General features: G+C 31.9%; 2 protein-coding genes across 2 annotated transcripts; one reads left to right on the forward strand and one right to left on the reverse strand.

The window, feature by feature from the left end:
- Positions 1 to 724: 724 nt before the first annotated feature.
- On the reverse strand, positions 725 to 5,827 carry LOC121794158. The gene is made up of 13 exons (XM_042192201.1): positions 5,275 to 5,827; positions 4,365 to 4,520; positions 3,627 to 3,839; positions 3,458 to 3,547; positions 3,254 to 3,370; positions 2,839 to 3,108; positions 2,368 to 2,527; positions 2,165 to 2,242; positions 1,986 to 2,086; positions 1,732 to 1,902; positions 1,571 to 1,645; positions 1,293 to 1,400; positions 725 to 1,216 (listed from the first exon to the last, which is right to left on the reverse strand). The coding sequence occupies exons 1-13, from the start codon at positions 5,668 to 5,670 to the stop codon at positions 902 to 904; spliced, it is 2,250 nt and encodes a 749-aa protein (XP_042048135.1). The 5' UTR covers positions 5,671 to 5,827; the 3' UTR covers positions 725 to 901.
- Positions 5,828 to 18,773: 12,946 nt separating this feature from the next.
- Positions 18,774 to 19,973, forward strand: LOC121793624. Its single transcript, XM_042191657.1, has 3 exons — positions 18,774 to 19,099; positions 19,190 to 19,352; positions 19,446 to 19,973. Exons 2-3 carry the CDS (start codon positions 19,192 to 19,194, stop codon positions 19,810 to 19,812), a joined length of 528 nt encoding a protein of 175 aa, XP_042047591.1. The 5' UTR covers positions 18,774 to 19,099; positions 19,190 to 19,191; the 3' UTR covers positions 19,813 to 19,973.
- The last annotated feature ends 1,961 nt before the right edge of the window (positions 19,974 to 21,934 follow it).

Here is a 21,934-nt window from a genome sequence, read left to right on the forward strand (position 1 = left end):
TTGTTTGGGCCTTTAATAACTTTCTTCAAGATGATTAGTAAATGATACTGTAGTACTGTATGGGAATAATCTCATACTAACACTTAATTTGAAGATTATCAATTACATAAAATAATTAAAAAAAATCCAAAGTATAAAAATAAAGAAAAATATGATTGTACCTGATTTGTCTCTATTTAAGATAGTAAGACATGTAACGTAATTAATCCGTAATTATAGGGATAGATTGTATTTGATGTCTTGAGTTTTGAATCAACTTTCTTGGGACGGGGGAAGTAGCCTTGTTGTTATAATCGACAATTCAAAGAATGGAGATGACGACGACGACATCAACATTAATTACGGTGGCATTCCAGAAACGCTGGTTACGGTTCGAGATATCGTATGCGCATCCATCATAGGGGTTCTTCACTCCCTTCAGTCGATGCTCATCCATTGAAGATCCAATGTGGAGCCGGAATAAAATTGAACATGAAATTATGTGTGAACAAAATGTATAATTTAAATAATCGAATCAAACTAACTAATACACTGTAGTATTAAATTTGTTTTGGGTTTTGAATCAGATTTTTTTCTTCAAAATTCAAATTTTCGATTCAGTGGATAGTTTTTTTGATTGAAAATATTTGAAATTTATTCTATGCAATAATTTAAGAAATTATTTCGGATTATTTTTTTATTTTCGAATTTTCTGAAATCCAAACACTAACACAAATCAATACAATTTGAAGAGGGAAAACTGTTTTCTTTTTTTTTTCTCATTGATTTCTCCACATAATCCAAAGTAAAACTAATAGTAGTACACTCTACAGTTTATTATTCTCTATTATAATTACATACAGCATTATAATTTAACAACACCAACACACCCTCCATGCAAATGCATCAACAAACACCAACCTTAATCACCAGAACATATCTCACAGCACACATTGATGCACTCGAAGCACGCGAGAATCGTGCAGAGCTGAGTGAACGCGATCGCGCATTGGTCGTTCACCTTGTTGCAGCACTGCAAGAAACACATACAGCAGCAGCAATCACACCACTTGGCACAAAGGTTCGTTGCAGCTTTGAGCATCATCTCTGAAGTTTCATACAGCTTTGGCTCGGCTTGTTCAGGTGGTCTGTTTTCAGCTGTGGCCTCGAGGTTACCAAACCCGATCCCTAGGGTGCGCATGAATGTCTTCTTCTTTGCTCCAACATCGTCTCTTCTCTGAATTTTTGCTTACATAGGTCAGAAAACACACACTTCATATATGAACAGCATTGCAAGATTGAAGAAGGTGTACCTCTTCGACTGTTTTTGTCATGGCAGCTAATATGCATTTGTCTGTTTCGACAACAGTTATGCTGGTGTACTCGGAAGGCACCCCGGTAAGCAGGCTCAGTTTTGTAGCCTGCAAGTATAGAACATTTCATAATTTTTTTAAAATTATTACAAATTTGAGATAGAATGCCTAGAATTATGTTCAAAGCATACATCCACAATCTGTCATCTCTATCTATGTGAGTACTTTCTTTATACAAACAGTAGTGATCTATGATTTCACTGAAATTGAAAAAAAACCTTCTCCTCTAACTGTTTGTTTCCGGATAACCATGCACACGCGGTGAGTGAATCAACTTGCCTCCTCGCGATCACCTGTCGTTAGAGAAGAGATTGGTGGTTAAATTCGATAATAACCAAGCAAGCCATCTGTATAGAGATGAGTATAGATGAAACCTTACTTTGTCAATAGGTACATCTTTTGCATTCTGCACTTTTATAGTTATCTCAAACTTGCCTAAATCGGGTAAGGTGCCATAAACTTCTACGTTGTCAGGGAAGCTTCCGGTGTATCTTCCCCATATCAGTACTGGACTTCCGGTCGATAGGTCAGGAGTTTGAGCCGGATAAATCTGCAGTGGTAAAGAACAATTGGGATGAGTATATCAGAGGCCTAAATGTATATATGTAGGGTTAAGCGTGAATTTCATCATACCTCAAGGGAGTCGAGATCTTTCAGAGAATCAACGCTTATATCTGCTACTACGACTGATGATGCATTGCTGATTAATCTTTCCAGCCGCGAGTTGACACATCCTGGCAAAGTGAACACGAGAAACCAAATAAGTACGAAAATAGTTACATTCACAGATAGTTATTGGAATTGAGACAAACCTATATCAAAAGCTGCATCACAGTGACCTCTTCCGATTTGTGCAAGCATTTGCAAGAAGTAATGGTTGCAGTACAAACCTTGCAACATAAACCAAACTTAGTGTGATCAGATCTAAGCTTGTGAGATAACTACAAGAATCAAATGGAGTTTAACGTAAAACCGATAGGTGATAGCATATAGTAGATGATAACAAGCATCTCACCTATTCCAAACGTGCAGATTCTTGGAGTGATCAAGCCTCCTGCCTCCACGAGGTGACGTCTCATTCTATCACAAATCTCCTTTTCATCTTCTACAGCTCCATCGGTAACAAGGAAAACCAAGGGAAGCGAACCTCCAGCTTTTGAGAACATGTTGATTGCCTAACATAAGACCACAGAAAGTGATTAATGTGTAGATAAAAGAGAGACATCATTCATCACTTTTTTAACAACCATTACATTCGCTTGAATGGCAACCATGTGTTTGTAATGTATGAAACCAAAATATGTATTGCTGTAAGTTTATTCTCCAAAGTAAAATGGCATAGATTGACACTGGCAAGTTACTTGAAACATCATCAACTCATTGGAATGTATAGATCGTATAGCAGAAAAAGTTTAAATACAAAAAACAAACAATGAAATACACAAGAATCATGGATGGATAGTTGGAAAAAATTCTTTCCCAGTACCTGATTCAGAGGAGCTGCGATATTTGTGCCACCCTCGGCTATAAACTTCATCTCAATCCATTCAGAAGCTTTTCCAATCATCTCTTTAGTTGCTTGAACCATTGATGAAGAAAATAACAATGAGCTTTCATTGAAAGCTATGACGTTAAAAGTGTCCACCAGGTTAAGCTTAAAGAGCGCAGTTAAGAGAGCTGTTTTAACACAATCAAGCGGTGTTCCTTGCATGCTTGCACTTATGTCGACAAGAAACACCACTTCTTTTCTGAAAACCTGCACGAAAAAAATCCAGATGCTATGATCAGGGGCACGAGACATCAGAGATACCTTAACATATTTGTCAACACGTTACATGAACATATATATATATTTCGAGAAGCAAGTAGTAAACATATAATAGCTACTGCTGATGGCTGACCTTATGATTCATGATTTTGCCAGGATATAGATACAAACAAAACATCTCCCTCTCATCAAAATCATGAAGGGGTGGAGACTGCAAGAGCACCCCACCAACAATTTCATTTGAAGCGACCTGAGCATTATAAAAAATAACAAATTAATCACTTCGCCATGTCACTATACATCAGAGAAAGATAAAATGAATGTTAAGAAAGCTTACATTGTATGAAAAGTTGAAGTCATCCCTGGACCAACATGGAACTTCCCTCTCAGTAGAAAATCCTATTTTCGAAGCTTCATGTTTTGTTTTCTATCATAAAAGGAAACATTAAACTATCATCTTTTTGCCTTTGTTAAGATAATGAAGTTACATATAGAAGCAAGAATACCTTGATAGGATGACTAGTACTTTCAAAAAACACTTCAGTTCCAGTGCCAGAATTCACATTCACTAAAATATTTTCCTTTTTACTTGTGCTTTTCACCACTGGATTAACATAAGAAGGAAAAGTGAATGGCACATTCAGGGAAAATCGGCCATCTTGATACAACAATTTCTGGGACCAACTGAATTTGACAGATAGAATAGTCCCTCCATCAATCTGAAAAATGAAAGCAATTGCAACATTCATCAACCTGCCTTACTTTGGTCTTGCAAATGTTAATATAAAAATTACATTACAAACATTATGTGTAAAATACATTTACAATATTAATTATAATCCTACTTACTGTTAATAATCTCATTAAAATATGGTGTGACACCATCTTATGGCTAGACAAGTCAATATCCAAATCTAAACCCATCCAGTGACATATATGCAATTACAAATACCAACAATATCATAGAAACTCTATGTATTATATAATTATTGTGTCATCTACAAGCGAGACACGTTGCACCCCCTAATAAAGAATTGGGTATTTCGTATAAAATCATTGGGACCAATGTCCTGGATCCAACTTGTTTATTTTAAATAGAATAGTGTGATTTTCAGGCACAGCGCATATGCCCAAGTGGTAGAATATCTATGATTTATATTCGCAAATAACGTGATTTTGAATAAATAAGGTGACAGACTGTAATATAAAAAAGTATAGGATGAAAATTTAATTTTGAAAGCTACCTTGGGAACTTTAAATGTGTAGAGGTGGCCTTTAATCAAGAATCCATCTTTACTGCTGGCTGTTTTGGCTGCATCTGCTGCAGCATCTTCTGTTGGGATCAGCTCTCTACTGAATGACTTGAAAGGGCTCTCAACCTCTACACCTAGAACTGAACCCTGTTAGCCAAATAATTCTTAATGAAGAGCCAAAACATCAAAAGCACTATTACAAAAATAAATTAAAAAATCCTTACATTTATCGATAATATATTCCACATGAAGAATTTAAAAATAAAATACGCTAATTTATTCAAAAGTTCAGATTTTTATGCTAGCCTGGCATATTAACACAAACTACAGAGTCCAAACTCCAAAGACAAGAGCCAAATGCAATTTTATAATGTATATTGCATATTCTGATTTGAAATAATACTTTTGTTCATTTGCCGAAAATAATCACTAATTTCCTCAAATATTAGAAAGCTATACTTAATGTATTTGGTATTGAAACCCCAAATGCCAAACCTTCTAAGTTACCTACCTGATTTATTTAGCCAATTAAGGTTAACCACTTAAGTACCTTTTATCCATATGATATCAGTTATCAAAATAGATGGCAACTTTTTCAATAAAACTAAGTTTTACATAAATTTATCAACGGTTTAAAATTAAAATTTATAGTACTATATATTTTATTTTACTAAATTGAAATCTAAAAAACTTATTTAGCTTTCAATTCCTCATTTTTCATTTTTTTCAATTGGAGAGAGTGGATGTAGATTTTACAAGCGAAAAAAACAACAGAAAAGGACAATGCCAGACATGTTTTTTTGTTTTTAATTTCAAAAGTCAAAATATTTCAAATAAAAGAAAATACCGAAAATACACAAACATGCTTTCCACACCTTGTTAAAAATCAATCACGATATACCTGCTCGCCGATCGGCATAGCAATGCGGCAGCTGCAGCTCCTACTCGCGGAGACGCAGTCCAGCCTCCACGCGCCGCTGACTGTCACGAACGCCGTATCCAAGCAGCAATCAACCTCCAGCGACACGCGGTGCATGCGCATCGGAATCAGCACCGGCGGATCGCACCGGCCGTAGACGTACGGCTGGTAACTCGGAACGTCGGGATTATCCACCATCGACGGGTCGTTAATCTCGGCGTACACCATCGGCGCAGTCGGCAGGAAGCTCTCCGCCTCCGCCGTCATCGAGAGCTGCCGCGGCGGCGCCGACGCGGCCGTCGATTTGTCCTTGCCGTAGTAGATTCGTTTCGATAGCTTCAGCCCGAGCTCCACCGCTCTGGAGAAGTCTTCCGCCATTCCTGGATTGGTGGAAGCGGAATTGCCGGAGTTTGATCGGAGAGGCGGCGGCGATTAGAGCGGAAACGATTGACGGTGAAGAATTTTGGGGATTAGTGAGGTTTGGCTTGGGATGAATTGGAAGAGTGAAATGAACTGAGCTTTCATTTACATGGAAAGATTGAGTATTTAATTGCTTAATTTAATTATGGTGTTTCCGATTTTGGATTTATTGCATTGGGAGGACTTCGAGATGCAAATATTCTCATATTAACCCCAATAGTTCCATAACTTTCATATTTATAATATACTCTTCTACATCTAGAGTCAAGTTTTTCTATTTTTTTTATATTCATCAATAGAAGTCTCATTTCACTATTTCAAATATACATTTATTTATAGTGCAAGAAAAAAAAATCTTATGTATAGACAATACAGTAATATGTGACATATAGTAAATTGATAGTAAAAAAAGGGTTTAAACTTTAAAAGTAATTTCAATATTTTTTTGGAAACTCTTCTTGAGATTAGGTATGTTAAGGTTGGTTTTATAGTGGGATTAAGTTTCTGAATTTGTATGGTTCGAGATTTTGTAATTTTATAAGATTGATTGAAGTTGAATTGATAAATGATAAGTACCAAAAGTATAATTCACCATGTTATCGATTACTCAATTAGTCCAGTGCCAATAATATTGATAATGAATATGATTTTTAATACAAAAATTGATAAATTCTGAGAAAATGTACTGTTGGTTTAAAATTTTAATAGTGATAATAAATGTATTGTGAGTTGAGAAAAAAAAGGAATAATCCATTATAAATGTTCAAAGCGATAAAATTAAGGTTAGCTTCGGTGAGCTATTACAATGAAATATTAATCCGCATTTAATAACTGCTTATTTATGAGAGATTTGCTTACTATATAACGTAAATACATCTAAGCAAGATCATTTATTGTGTGGTAATTAACTACTATTAGTGTAATATATAGCTACTTTAATATGCCTATGTTATTATTCCATCACCAATATGACACGACCAAATATACTTATTTTTTATAACTTGGTTTGAGATATATATGGATTTCTATATGAAGGTATTAATCTAGAAAAAGTCAACATAACAACGACTACATTGTACCTACTCATCACTTAAAGCACATTTTTTATTTCTAATAGTCATAATCATAGCTTGTAAAAATATATAGATAATTAAACCGAATTGGTCAAGCTCATTTAGTTATTGGGCCTCGATTTCATTTTCATTATGATTATGATTATGATTATGATTATGATGGTAACTTTTTTTAATGACAATTAATTCAATTTGAAAAAAAAAATAGTTAAGATCAAACACGAGATATATACTAAGTATAGATATTTAGTCTTGATAATAACTTTCAATTGTTGTATTAAATTATTTACAGGGTATACAATATTATGACATGTAAAATGGATTAATAATTTCGTACAACCATTTATATATAAAAAAATAATGGTATGATTTAATCTATAATTAAGACATGTAATCTGTTCTATAGTTGGCCACGTGGTACTTCTAGTGAGATCTATGTAACTAATTTTGTCCCATTCAAACTGTAAATATACTAAATATACTGATTAAACTACTTTAACGAGACATATATAAAATGTATGTTAGTGTTAATCAAATAATGAAAATGGAGAATAATTACTAGCCCAAGTTTCAATATTATACTACTCCATAAGGGTAATTGTGAAAACCATATTAGATGGAACAAAGTTAAGCATGCTTTGTTCAATTTCAAAGTTTAAGTAAAGTATAAGTACTTTGCTTTATTAGTGGGGTTGAGATTTGAATAGTTAATTATAGTTTTTGCCCGCCATTAATTTAATCAATCATGTATAGTGCAGTACATATTTTATTGAAATTTGTAACTTTTTGCTTGACTTATAAAATACCACAATCACACATTGACCCCAATTATTATCCACTAAAGCTTGTCTGATTATGTGTGTCCTTATTAAACAATATAATTTCATAGATAATGATATGGATTTAATTTTTTAAAATGAGGATATTATTATTACAATAAATTAAATGCATTGATTTAATTGTAATTTTAAAATGATTTGAGAATTTTCCATTTCCTGAATCCATTACTGGCGATATTGTATGAGATTACCAAAATGATTTTGGATGCAATATTCATAATTTTTTTATGATATTTATATTATATACTAGAAGTATCTATTATTATTAGACACAAATCAACAACTGAGATTTACTAATTATACACAAAACTAATCATATTCGCGTGTCGTGCATATAATTAGTACCATAGTCTTTTGGTCATTACTTACATGAATAGTATCTAAACTAAATATTATAAATATATCACGTTACAATAAATTAAATAAAACTGATTTTTTGGCCGGTTGTGCCGTGAGTACTATTTCAATGGCCCATTTAATTTTTTAATAATTGAAATTATTAATACTTGGCAGCTTTAAAAAGTACGACGTTCAACCAACACATTGTTTCCAATAAATCGGCGCTATATGCTTCTTCTATAACAAATAAGAAATTATCAAAATACACATATATAGAAGCACTTATCAATTAATTAACGCTTAAATTGTGCAAATTGCCACTAATTCAATGTGGCTTAAGTTCTTCTAGTATTAAAAATCATTGTACACAAAACTAAGGTATTATTAGGAGTAATAAAAAGTGAGATGCCATTAAAGAATAATGATGTTGTGAGAGATGTTTTTAGTAATATGGGATTATGCAGACACTTTATTGCAAAATGCAGAGCTATCATTTTTGGATAATATAGAGGTAATTTTTTGTTATGAAATACAGATGTTATTTTAGATAATTGTAGGTTATTCTTCATAAAATAAACTATAGAGTGAGTAATAATAACTTCTGTGGTATCTTTAAATTACTTATGTGGGTTTGATTATGTGTTTTATAATAAGATTGAGCCACAGACCATATAATATATTGTTCTGTTTGAGAATATTATTTCACAATCATAATATCCTTTAGAAATACATATCAAAATTGATCTAAAAATTAAACAAATTACAAATAAAAAGTCACTTAAAAAATCAATCAATCGGAGGGAGTCAATTAATTGGGCCTTTGGACCATACCACCGTACGACGAAATTGATAGATTTGTGGTTATTTGAGACACCAAATCTTATGTAGGATACGGTTATGATAAAAACAGCCTATATTTAAATATCAATAATTAAATAGGAGTATATTTTAAAATCAAATTAGATTTAGTGGACACGACTATTTATTTAAATTAATTCAAATTTATTCGTGATATTTTATTCTACATAAATTAGTGTTGATATGTGCATATTACCGAAGTTGTTCTGGCCAAATAAAATCAAAAGTCGAATTTGAGGACAATTCTAAGTGCAAAAATCAAAACAAAGTTGGCATACCATCTAAAAATGGTGTTGTTTGGCCAATTTAACCTAAACTCATGCATGCCTATTAATACAATCATCATTGATCATAATTCATAAATGATTTGATGTTTAATATATGTTTTTTTTAAAATGTATCAATAACCAATTCTCATTTATGGAATAACTAGTGGGCGAGAGTAAGCAAGCTACCTTGATTGGATATCACTATAGCTTCAAGACGTTTACCAATCGAAAATGTTTTTTAGTGATGAAACCAATCGAAAATCGAAAAATCGTGTTATCAATTAAATTGTTTTTTTTTATTATCTTACGGTTTAATACAAGCTCATCTCTAAATGAGACTACATGACACAACACTAATACAATTGTTTTTTTAGCGCAGTTAGCAATGGAGGGGCAGATCTTGCTGCAATGAGCCTGGGTTCGAATCACACTGCTGTCGTGTAGTTGCTTCCATCTCTCAGGCACAAATGTGAGGCCTTGGGAGATGGGCTTCTGGCAGCTAGTGGGTTAAGGCCTCCCCCTTAACGGACTACTGCGTACCCTGATTGAACCCCTCATATGATGTCGGGTTGGAGTATGGGCCGCCAGGGCGACGGAATCGTTTTTTTGCTGCAACTAATACAATTGTTTTTTTAGCACAAATACCACGTGTCAACAATAGGGAAAGTGTGCCCACTTCTTTTTTCTGATTGAAATTGACTATTGCTAACATTATTGTATGGCAACATAAAATTTGTGATATGTGGCGGCCGTTCATTGGCCCATATTAATTTCCACTTAAACATGTATGGTCCACCTGGACCGCTTTTAATTAATACTAATAATGGTTTGGTGATATTTAGGGTACATGCATGTGGGGTAGGCACCACTGTTTTGGCTAAAGCATATGCAATTAGAATTTTTTTTTATGTAAAACTAAACTAGTGAGTATAAATTCAATGAGTAGTCGGATAAAGATATGTAACAAAAATATTAATATTAGCCAACAATAAAGGCAATAAATAACTCTACAAATTCTAAGCAAGCGGAAAAATATAGCAAAAACGCTAAAGCAAGAAACAAAGCAAAATCACAAAAAATTATATCAAGAAAATATTGAACATACCCATGAAAACACACTCACCACGTTAGTCATTTCTCCTTAGCCATGACACGCGATTGAAAAGTTAGGTCATATCTCAAATTTAGTAAAACGATACTCCTTTTTAAGACGGGCGTGATGATATTAATCGATTTATATGTGAGTAGATAATTCATGAAGTGTAATCATCAATTTCTACTATAGTAAATAGCAAGAGATGATACAGATAATGAATTTTAAATAAAACCATTAATGTAGTATTAAACTGAAATTTACAAAAACACGCCTAAATCAATGCATTGATTGCCACTATTGACGGGTTATTTGCGGTGACAAATTTTGACTGATAAAATAATTTGTCATGTTCTAAAAAGGGAGAGCATGATTTCACATATACGATAAAAAAAGATTTAGGTACCATTTCTGTATTAATTTGTGAAGCAAAATAAAAGTTTTTGTTATACAAACGAACATGGGAATTATATGGAAAAACTCTAAAAAGTGTTTTTGTTTTGCTTTCAACCTTTATTATTATATTATTTTCTGAGCATCTTTGTGTCATTGTAAATTAAGAAGCAAAGATCGTAGGCGAATCTATGTAGGTCCAAAATTAAATTTAGGATGAGCTATTTTTTCTTTCGATATTTTGGAGTTTATTTCAAATTATAATTAAAATACGATGATACTCTATGAGTAATGCAATAGGCACTTATAAGTTTTGAAATGAAAAAATTAAATTAAAAATATAAAACAAATTTCGTATACAAGGGACCAATTATTGGCTGATTGTAAAAAGAAAATCGAGCGAATAATTTTTTTTTATTTCCACAAGAAAAAGAAGCTTTTTATTTTGGTCATGTCTTATCTCAAAAAAAATTAATTAGGGTTCAAAATGATCTCTCTCGGAAAGGTTAAAGTGGTTTTGAATATTCACGTTGAGTGTTAGAGAGATAATAGTAGTATACTTGTGTACACACTTCTTAAAATTTGGTTTTAAATGGAGTATTTAATAAAAATCTTATTGCAATTTCCAAACCGTGATATTTTAGCGTCTTACCCGTTTAATTATGAAATGATAAAGATTATTTAAAATTTACCTGTGTATGATCTAGAATGACTTATATCCGTTTAATTATGAAATGATAAAGATTATTTAAAATATACTTATGTATGATCTAGAATGACTTATATGATGACTCACGAATTCAAACTAATATTCTATAGTTCCTATTAAAAAATTGGTTATAACTGAGAAATTAATATTTTCAACGATTGGCTGATGGGGAATGGTTTAATTAATTTATCTTCAATAATTAAATTATCTAATGATATTGACCACAGCCTACAATAATTACAGCGGCTCACCCTCCTAAAACAAGGTGTCCATTTTATTGTATTTTTAATTTCAAGGAGTCAAAATTGTACTCAATGAGTGTGCAGCCAAAAAGATGAAAATAGTAAATAAATTAAAAGGCATAAAATTGTAAAAACAAAATTAATAAAAAAGATTTGTGAGAATGAAGATTTTGTGGCGCTATGTTTGCATATAGTAGTTTACATGATAGAATTGTGAGGAAATAAACTTTTCCCCAATTAATTAGTAAGAGTACTAATGATCTCACAAAAATTGATTGATTTATGGAAATTTATTTATTACGCAAAAATAAGGAGAATAAATCAAACTGGAAAATGACTACAGCCCATAATTCAAGCCCATATTAGCCCAATAAGTATGGTAAATATTATATTTTCAGCCCAATAATTGCCTTGTCTATATGAAATAGCATCATGTTTGTATTACTAAGCCCATTTAATGCAAAAGATATTAGTATAGGTATTTTTGTAAAATAAACTCATGATTTGGAATCCAGCTGTGGTATGTCAACCCTTTTATTCATATAGTATTAATTGGTAAATTGACTAGTGATACAAAAATGCCAATTTCAGGCATGAAATATGTAGCTCAGAAAAAATGACTCTTTAACTAGCACAAAGTGATAAGATTACAGACCAGTTGAATGTAATAAATTGACATGAAAACTACACAATCTCACCCTTCTCTTACAAGAATCAAACTCTAATGTCCACTTGTACTTTTGTTCTCGACAAAAAAGACATTTTTATTCAAATGTTAATATTTTAGCATTTAAATCTCAATTCATTTTTCTCCTACTAATAAGTGAGGAATTCGAATTATCTTGTGTTTGTCATGGGTATACAAATCTGCAAAATTGTACTCTGTTATTGCATTTAGGCACTTTATCTGTCGTTAAATATCTTATTTTATCGTTTTTGGATATTCATCATTACGTATCTCATTTTATTTTTACTAGTACTACTATATTTGATATGTAGATCAAACATTCTATTAACTCATTTTAGTTACATTATAAAGAAAATACTATATAAAAGTGAACCTCACGCTATAAAAATATCCATCTATATTTCTTGGTGATGAAAAGAGTATTTCTCTTATTATTTATTCTATGAAACAGATGAAAGTAGTAATTAAAAATGTGTGATCAAAGAAGATGGAAGACGCTTCTCGAATAATTGAGATCAAAAAGATTTTTGAAAAATGATTGAGATTTTGAGGATCAAATAATTTAAATGTATTATTTGTTTTATTTCTCTATCATTGAATAGTGATTATTCTATGTTGCACTCAACCTCTTGATGAACATGTTGGGCAATATTTTATTTTCATGTAACTGTATTATCTAATATCCTATTGACACAAGTCTCAATCATATTTCACAAGTTGCTTGGAACTTCAAATCTTGTAAACCAACATTTGATTTCGTTTGATACACATTAATTAAATATTTTAATCATAATTTTCTTGGCGTATATTTGTAATATTGCTTACAAAGAGTTTTATATATATATTATATGATCGTAGAAAACTTGTGACAGCGTCGTGTACGTTATATTCAAGAATTATATACATGTAAAATCAAATGTTTAATTAGCATAAGAAAATAAACACTCAGAAACCATATGATATGGGAAAATATCATATTTTATCATCACTATATATATGTATGAGACTCAAATTTCAGTATTGAAAACTTTATGTGACGGTCAGATCTCTATATATTATTGCCTAGTGTTTTGATTTTTCTTTGTTGATTTTTACTTTGTTAGTAATAGAAAAATGAGAAATGCTTTTTATAGATATCCAACAACTAAATCTGACTATCCCATCTGACAAATCAAAGTTGCATTTTCATATTGGTATATTTTATAAATCCACAGTTTGGACAAGAAAAGTTGAGCTTAAGATTAAAATTATGTACTATAATTACAACAATTTTCATTTATATTCTTTCATGATGTAATTCATAATAAAGCCCACTTATATTTGCTTTTATAGTTATCTAATCCTTTGAGTACTTTCGTTGTATATTTTGTCTTTGTGGAATTTTTTGCTTTATGTAATGTCGTAAATCTTGTGATAACGAACTCTTCTTTCGTTTTGAAGCTATTTTCAGACTATTCATCTTTGGTGATGAGATTATTGGATAACACCAAGATGCGTGTTGTACATTTGCTTCATTTTTTTAGTGTCTGTCTGCTACTTTTCTTCACTTGTTTTATGAAGCATTTGTTTTCTTGTACATTGATTTTGTGTTGTTTTTTATCCTGGATTGCTACTCTATTATCCGTCATTTTTTTGATGGATCATTTTGTAACACATAAAAGATATGCATAACATATAGGGGTGAGCAAAAAAATAAAAAACCGAATATCCGAACCGATCCAAACTGAAGTTTGGTTCAGTTTTGTCGGTTCGGTTTGGTTCGGTTTTAAAAATACAAAAATTTTAGTTTTTCGGTTCGGTTCGGTTCGGGCGAGAAAAAAATTGAAAAACCGAATTATTTAAATATAATATTATATATTTATTCTATTAATTTAATATATTATATAATATATATTCTTTTGATATATTTTATATAATATATACTCTATTAATTTTATATTATATATAAATATTTATATTTTTTTAGTAGTATTATATATATATATATTAATATATACTCCATATTTTTTTTTCCAGTTTTTCAGTTTTTTTCGGTTTTCGGTTTTCGGTTTTTCGGATTCGATTCGGTTTGGGTTTTGAACTAAATTCGATTTTTCGATTTTGATTCGGTACCGAAACCCGAGTGCTCACCCCTAATAAAATACAACACCACACTTTTAGATGTTATTGAAATATTGGACACTATAGTCGTTATTCGACGTTGTACTCAACATGAAAAAGATAAACTACTAGTATATCCAAACGTCGCTGTTCAAAAAATTCGTTAAATTAAAAATGGCAAATATTGGACACTATAGTCGTTATTCGACGTTGTACTCAACATGAAAAAGATAAACTACTAGTATATCCAAACGTTGTTGTTCAAAAAATTCGTTGAATTAAAATGGCAATCAAGAACTATTAAAATGGCAATCAAGAACTATAGATAAGGGCAATTCGACACGTAATAAATATTGTCACATACCAATATATGTGCCACAAATTAAACAGGTAATGACCTGCAATTTTGTACCTTAGTTTTGATACAATGCAGGTGGTTTGTAGGTCTATGTGTTTGTATTAATTATGATTTTGGGACGACAAGAAATGGACATTTATTTGGGTGTGATGATAATCCTTTTAGGTATATATGTCCACTCTTTTTCTTAGGGCAAATATTATATATATTTTTTATTTTATACTAATAAATAGTGGTGTTAATCAGTTAGCTCGAAGGACTAGCGACCAAACATTTGTCACAAAAGTATTCATGTGTAATTATTTTCATAGCGTGATTGATTTTTTTTTTAATTAATTGCATTTGTGTCTACGTACCTATGCTATGAGTGGCGATTGATTATATGAATTTAATGTTTGTTATACTCCGATGATTTAAAAAAAATAAAGACATTTGGGATGACAAAATTAATATATAATTGGTAAAGTACTTAATAAAGATGATGAGAACGATAGTTAAAGTAGTGTTAGTAGATAAAGACTCACATTATTATTAGTATTTAATAAATTAACATGTATGAGTAATGGGTTTAATACAACTTTTTATAAATAAAAATATAATATTTTTATGGGACGGATGAAAAAGAAAAATATTCTTATTTTCATGGGAGGGGGGGGGGGGGGGGAGGGGAATATAATTTAGGACAAATGTAGAGGGACGAGTGGTGTTGGAATCATTTAAGTAGTGATATATATAAAGATGATGGGAAAGCAAAAATAAAAAGATAATGGGAAAGATACAAATTTCCATGACATTTTGGTCGGGTCCCTCTTAGCCTTTTTTTGTTACAGATTTATATTTTAAATAATACTACAACCACAATTTTAAAAAGTTATATAGAGTGCATAAAAATGCCGCTATTTTGATAAAAAAAAAATCCAAGAATATTATCTTGGAAAACAAAAATGTACTACTATGAAGGAAAAATACTCAATAAAAAATAAAATAAAATAAAATATACTCGAAACAACAATGAAATTGCATATGGAGAAAAACAAACATTTTATTTAAAACTATTATAGAAAAAAATAGAAATTGATAAGCAATGAAAGTTTTAACATTTTCGCTAATTTTATCCACCAGATAAAATGGTATACTCCCTCCGTCCCACGTTACTTGGAGCGTTTTTTTTCGGTACGTGATTTAAGAAAGTTGTGTTTAGTGAATTAAATAAAGTAGAAGAGAGAATAAAGTATCGGTACGAGATTTAAGAAAGTTGTGTTTAGTGAATTAAATAAAGTAGAAGAGAAAATAAAGTAAGAGAGATGAGAGAAGATAAATAAAAAGAAAGAATAAAGTAAGTATGATGTTTTGTTTTTAGCCAAAAAGAGAAATGACTCAAGTAATTTGGATCAACTCAAAATAGAATACGATTCAAATAACTTGGGATTCACGGAGTACAACATAATCAAACCAATTGAAAATATGAGCTTTTCAAACAATCATCACACAAAAAAATTACAAAAAGTCATAAAAATGTACAATCCCTTTTGATAAAAATCCAAGAATATTATCTTGGATAACAAAAGTGTATATGTAGAAGAAACAATCAATAAAACAAAAAACAAATAAAACGTGAGAGTGCATTTAAATGGGGACAGCCATGTGAAGAAAATTTGGTTTGCTTCGTGACATCTATAAATGCCGACGTGGCTTTGGAAAATTCACATATATTCACAAGTGCATGAAAATTGTCTTTCTCATTTTATTTCATTTTCATATGAATATGACTAATTATACTTATAATGGTAGTGGGGCATTGAGAAATTTCCCTTTTTAAATCTTGAAATTTATTTTATTTACATTCATTCTTAGCTCATTGGCTCATACTATGAACATATATTAATTAATATTCGTTGCCGCAAAAGTGATTCAGTCGTCTTGACTGCCCCACACTCCGGCCGACATCAGGTGAGGGGTTAAATCAGGATACACAGTAGCCCGTTAAGGGAGATGACTTAATCCACTGACTGCCAGAAGTCCATCTCCCAAGGTCTCACACTTGTGCCTGAGAGATGGAAGTAACTACACGACAGCAGCGAGATTTAAACCCAGACTCATTGCAATAAGATCTGTCCCTCCGTTACGGGCATATTAATTAATTAATATTCGTGATTCATCATTTTCAGTGTACCTTTCGTGAAGCAACAAAATGCGTAAAACTAATTTATAGAGTATGATTTTAGTTCGACATTGTTTGAATTTTGTACCAAATGTAATTTCGAGTTCCAAATAAACTTGAATGTTTTGAATTTACATAAATGGATTTCTATTAATGTAAGGATAATATATGGATGACCAAATACTTAAATGTTAGTTAATGAATTTAAATTTCATAATTTTTAGGTCGAATTACTAAAATACTGGTTTCTTTTATGCAATTCAAAACGCTCGAATAAAAAATTTAACAATCGAAAGAAGTTCAGAATATATAAATATAAATGTTATAAATATATAGAGTTTAAGGGTACCCGGCAACTTTACTTGAAAAATGATAATTAAATATAAATATTTATTAATGTTGCAAAGCTTAGTTATTCAAGTGAGACCTAAATGTTGTGCTTTCTTTATTTTATTTTTCATTTTTTTCCCGTTTTCTACTATGTATTTTTATTTTTACTTCTTGCCCACGACCAAGTAACTTGAATGGTTGAAAGTTATTTTCGTCTTCTTCTGTTAGATTTATTTACTTTATAAATATGTAATACTCATATACATATAATAAGCATATATGCATAGCTCTGAAAGTGATGTGAACAAAAATAAGATCGAAAAACAAAATAGACTTTACATTTACACATTTGAAGAGATGCCAACTGATAAAGGAAAACAATAAACTACAAAAACAAGCCGACATTTTATTTTTAATACATTATTTTAAAAGGGATAAACGAATGAATTCATAGGAGCTTCTTTCAATATCATTTTTTCCTCTTCATTAAAAATAACAATATACCAATTAATTGAAATCGACAGCCCCAATTTCTCTGGTCTATTACTTCAATACTTAGCCTATCAATTAATTTAAATCCGAGGAATCTCCTCAGATTATTCTTCAATTAATTGGTCCATCCAATTAAAAACACATAAGAAACTTTCTCCCCTCACCTCTTCTTTTATTAAATATGATAATAAATAAAAATCCAACTAAATCACCAAATTTCGAAGAAGGTACAATTACCTAGGGGTGGCACGGTACGGTATACCACACCGAAAATGTCATACCGTACCGCAAATTGCGGTATGAGAAAATGTCATACCTATACCAATGCGGTATACCGAAAAATTCGGTATGTCAATATTTGAAAACCTTTACCTTACCGACATTGCGGTATACCGTACCGTGTTGCAGTATACCGCGGTATACCGCAAATCATACTGGTTTGATTTATAAATAATAAATATATTAAATATTATAATTTTATAAATAATAAATATATTAAATATATATAATTATTAACGGTATATATCGCAATTGCGGTATAATGCGGTATGATGCGGTATACCGCGGTATATGCAAAATTCATACCTTTGACGTACCTTAATCTAACGGTAAGGTATCATACCGTACCGAAAAATGCGGTATACCGAAAATGCGGTATTTTCGGTATTTTTTTGGTACGATAAGTGCGGTATTTCGGTATTTCGATATATTTTGTCAGCCCTACAATTACCACAATTATGACCATTAATACAATGATAATAACTGATTAATACAATCAAATTTAGTTCCATATTTCGCACAAATTTATTTTTGGAGAAAATATTTCGCGCCATGTGGCTGTCTCCTATTCGTCAGCACATAATGGAAATTTCCAAATAGTATTCACGAGTGAATAGCAAGAATTGGACAGCTCTCCAAACACAGATAATGCATTGCTGGCAAATCCACTGAGATAAGACCAGAATTCACACACACACACACACACACACACACACACACACACTATATTTTCTAATGCTGACGTGTCAACCCCACCCCCACCACCCCTAACAGCCAATCATTGACCTTCTTTTCCACAATAAAACGCACAAATTAACTCTTTCTCTTGTACTCTCTCTCTCTCTACACACAAAGTCACACACACAGCTCTCTCTCTCAATTCTCTCTCCCAAAAAAAGCCATAGCAGGATTATTTGATAACATCTTTACACCTTCTAAAGCTCCATTGATTGATTGAGAGATTCTTACTTCAACTAGAGAGAAAAAGGGAAATTTCTTGAATTCTCTCTCATCGATCGAATTAGGCCTTTTCTGACATGTCTTTCATGTATACATTCTTCATCCCCGAAGAAGAAGAAGTCGAGTGGGAGAAAGAGCGATAGAACAAAACCATCAAAAAAAAGATCCAATTTTTATCTATTCAATCTTGATCTTATTCAGCTGGTAATCTCTCTCCCCCTCTCTTGACTTCCGATTTCATGAATTGCCCAGTTCGAAAGTTTTGATTTTGATTGTGAATTTGCCTTTTTTTAGAGATGTCTACGAGTGTATTTAATGATTCGATGGTGTTGGGTTCCGGGCCGGAAGGGCCCGCAAACGCGATTTCGGGCCAAAACGAGGTTGATTTCGCGAAATGCGATTGCTGCGGGCTTACTGAGGAATGCACCCTTTCATACATCGAGACAATTCGCGAAAGGTAAAATAATAGTAGTAGTTAAAGAAAATTTGTTAAATTTGATGAGAAAAGAAGTCCAAAATTCTGTTAAATAACCGTTATTCGGGCTTTCAGGTATGGCGGGAAATGGATATGCGGGCTTTGTGCGGAGGCGGTGAAGGACGAAATCGTGAGGTGTCAGAAGCTGATAAGCCCGGACGAGGCGGTGGCCCGGCATATCAGCTTCTGCAGCAAGTTTCGGGCTGCCGGGCCCCCGGAGGACCCGACCGTGCACTTGATCCGGGCGATGAGGCGGGTCATGATGAGGGGCCTCGAGAGCCCGAAGGCACTGAGGTCAATGCCGTGTAGCCCGACTAATAAGAGTCGGGGGCTCGACTTAGAAGGCGTTGGTGGTGTGTTTACGCGGTCGGAGAGTTGTATGCTGAGTTTGACCCTAGTGGATGCCCCGGTGTATTGCGGGTTGGATGAGGGTTGCGAATGAGGACGAGGGTATTATGGTAAAGTTGGAAAAGAAAAGTAGGGAAAAAAATGTGAAGGGCAAATTTGTAGTGCTTGATCTTGGACATTACTTAGTGTTTGAATAGAATAAATGATGTTATGGAATGAAATTAAATGAAATAATGGTTAGTAAATGTTGATTAATATTGCTTGTATAATGGTTGGAGTTTTTGCATGTGTTTTTTTTCTTTCTCAATTGAGATGATTAGGATTGATTATGAGTTTCAATTTGAATTAATGGTTGAAATTGAAATGTCTTAGTAAATCATAAGAAAAAGATGCTAAGCAAATTGATGAAAGGTAGTCGTCGTTCAGTTTGTGCTACCTCTGTTGTGCTAATGGAAGCTCTAAAGAAGTAGGAATGTTAGACATACTCGGTCATGGATGGTATCATGTGTTTAAACGTTTTTTTTAATTTCTATGATAGAATTATTTTTTAAAAAATTTAATTTCAGATAACTTCAAACTAACTTAATACTGAGTCGACTATCATAAGATAGTACTTATATTAAGTTGGGGACATCAACGTAGAAAGATCCTTGTCTCTTTAATAATGTGTTTGTGCTTTATTTCAAAAGTTGGTGCTCTTCATAGCCATAAACTATTTGATTATGGCATCTTGGCTTCTTGGAATCTCTCTTTTGAAGTAACTTTAGACAAATTGCTGCAATAATTTAGGGTTCTTGACAATCATGTGTTGGCTACGGACTACGGTGGTTCTGTAGTTGGAATTTTATAACTCCAATTCTTTTGTTTGACTTGCAAGCTCAAGAGTTGAATCAACGTTTTGATGAAGTCAACACAGACTTAGTTTTATGCATGTCATGTTTTGATCCTAGGGATTTATTTTCTGCATTTGATTTGGAGAAGCTGTTTCGTCTTACACGGTATTATCCTTCTGAATTTTCTGAAGTTGCTTTGTCCGAGCTTAAAAGTCAACTTGAGAACTTTATTTTCGATGTGCGCATAGATGAAAAGTTTTCACAAATATCAGGAATCAGTGGTCTTGCTCAAAAGATGGTTTCTACAAGGAAACATGAAGTTTTTCCAATGGTTTATTCATTAGTTAAGTTGTCATTGATCTTACCAGTTGCCACTGCATCAGTAGAAAGAGCTTTTTCAGCAATGAAGATCATCAAGACTTCTCTACGTAATAGCATGGGAGACCAACTATTGAATGATTGCTTAGTTCCTTACATCGAAAATGATGTGTTTGTTAAAGTTACCAATGAAACTATTATGCAGCGGTTTCAGAAGATGAAGAATAGAAGACAAATGTTATGATGTGATTGCATTTGACTTTTACATTTTGAACCTTATAATTTAATTTATGTAATTTTTTTTGAAGTTTAATTTTGAACCCCCATTATGAAATCTCTGGCTCCGCCACTGTATATGGTAATAGATGTTTTCGTTTTGTCACCTTCATTTTTTGTTGCCCTAAAAAGTAGTAGGAGTATATGAATTTCTATCAGTTTGCCAAATTTTCAAAATATGATCACTTGCTATTATTCAGTTTTGGACAATAATTGGCTTACACAAATTTGATTGTGTAATTTCTTTATATATGCTTTTGATTGTGTAATTTCTTTATACTATAGATGTTTCACACAATATTTTAAAAAATTTAGTAAATTATTAAAATAGAACAATTATATGGTATTTGGACATGAATTAAAATGATTAATTTTTTTTATATATATACACTAAAAAGACCTCATGTGGACACTCATAATATGATTTCATAGTAATATTGTTTAATAAACTCATAAAGCAACAAGAAAAATATTACTCAAATCTTGTGAATTTTAAAGATTTTAAGCTTTTCTTAAATCAGACTACACCATTCTACCATTTTTCATTCCCGAAAGAAGAGAAACATCTAGAAGAGAGGACAAAAGGGGCTGTGAAATGGTCATATATTGTTAGAGGTGAACCCAAAATAGAAAATGATAGAGATCCCGTTAAACCTATTTTCTTAACGCAAAAGTTACTTTTAATATTTTTATTATTCTTCTCTTAATTTTAGCCATCAATGTAATTTTAATCAATTTTGACAAATTCAATAGTAGAAAAAAAAAATAATAAAAAAAGACAAAGACATT

Source organism: Salvia splendens, chromosome 3 (genome assembly GCF_004379255.2).
Source record: "Salvia splendens isolate huo1 chromosome 3, SspV2, whole genome shotgun sequence".
Classification (NCBI taxonomy): Eukaryota; Viridiplantae; Streptophyta; class Magnoliopsida; order Lamiales; family Lamiaceae; genus Salvia; species Salvia splendens.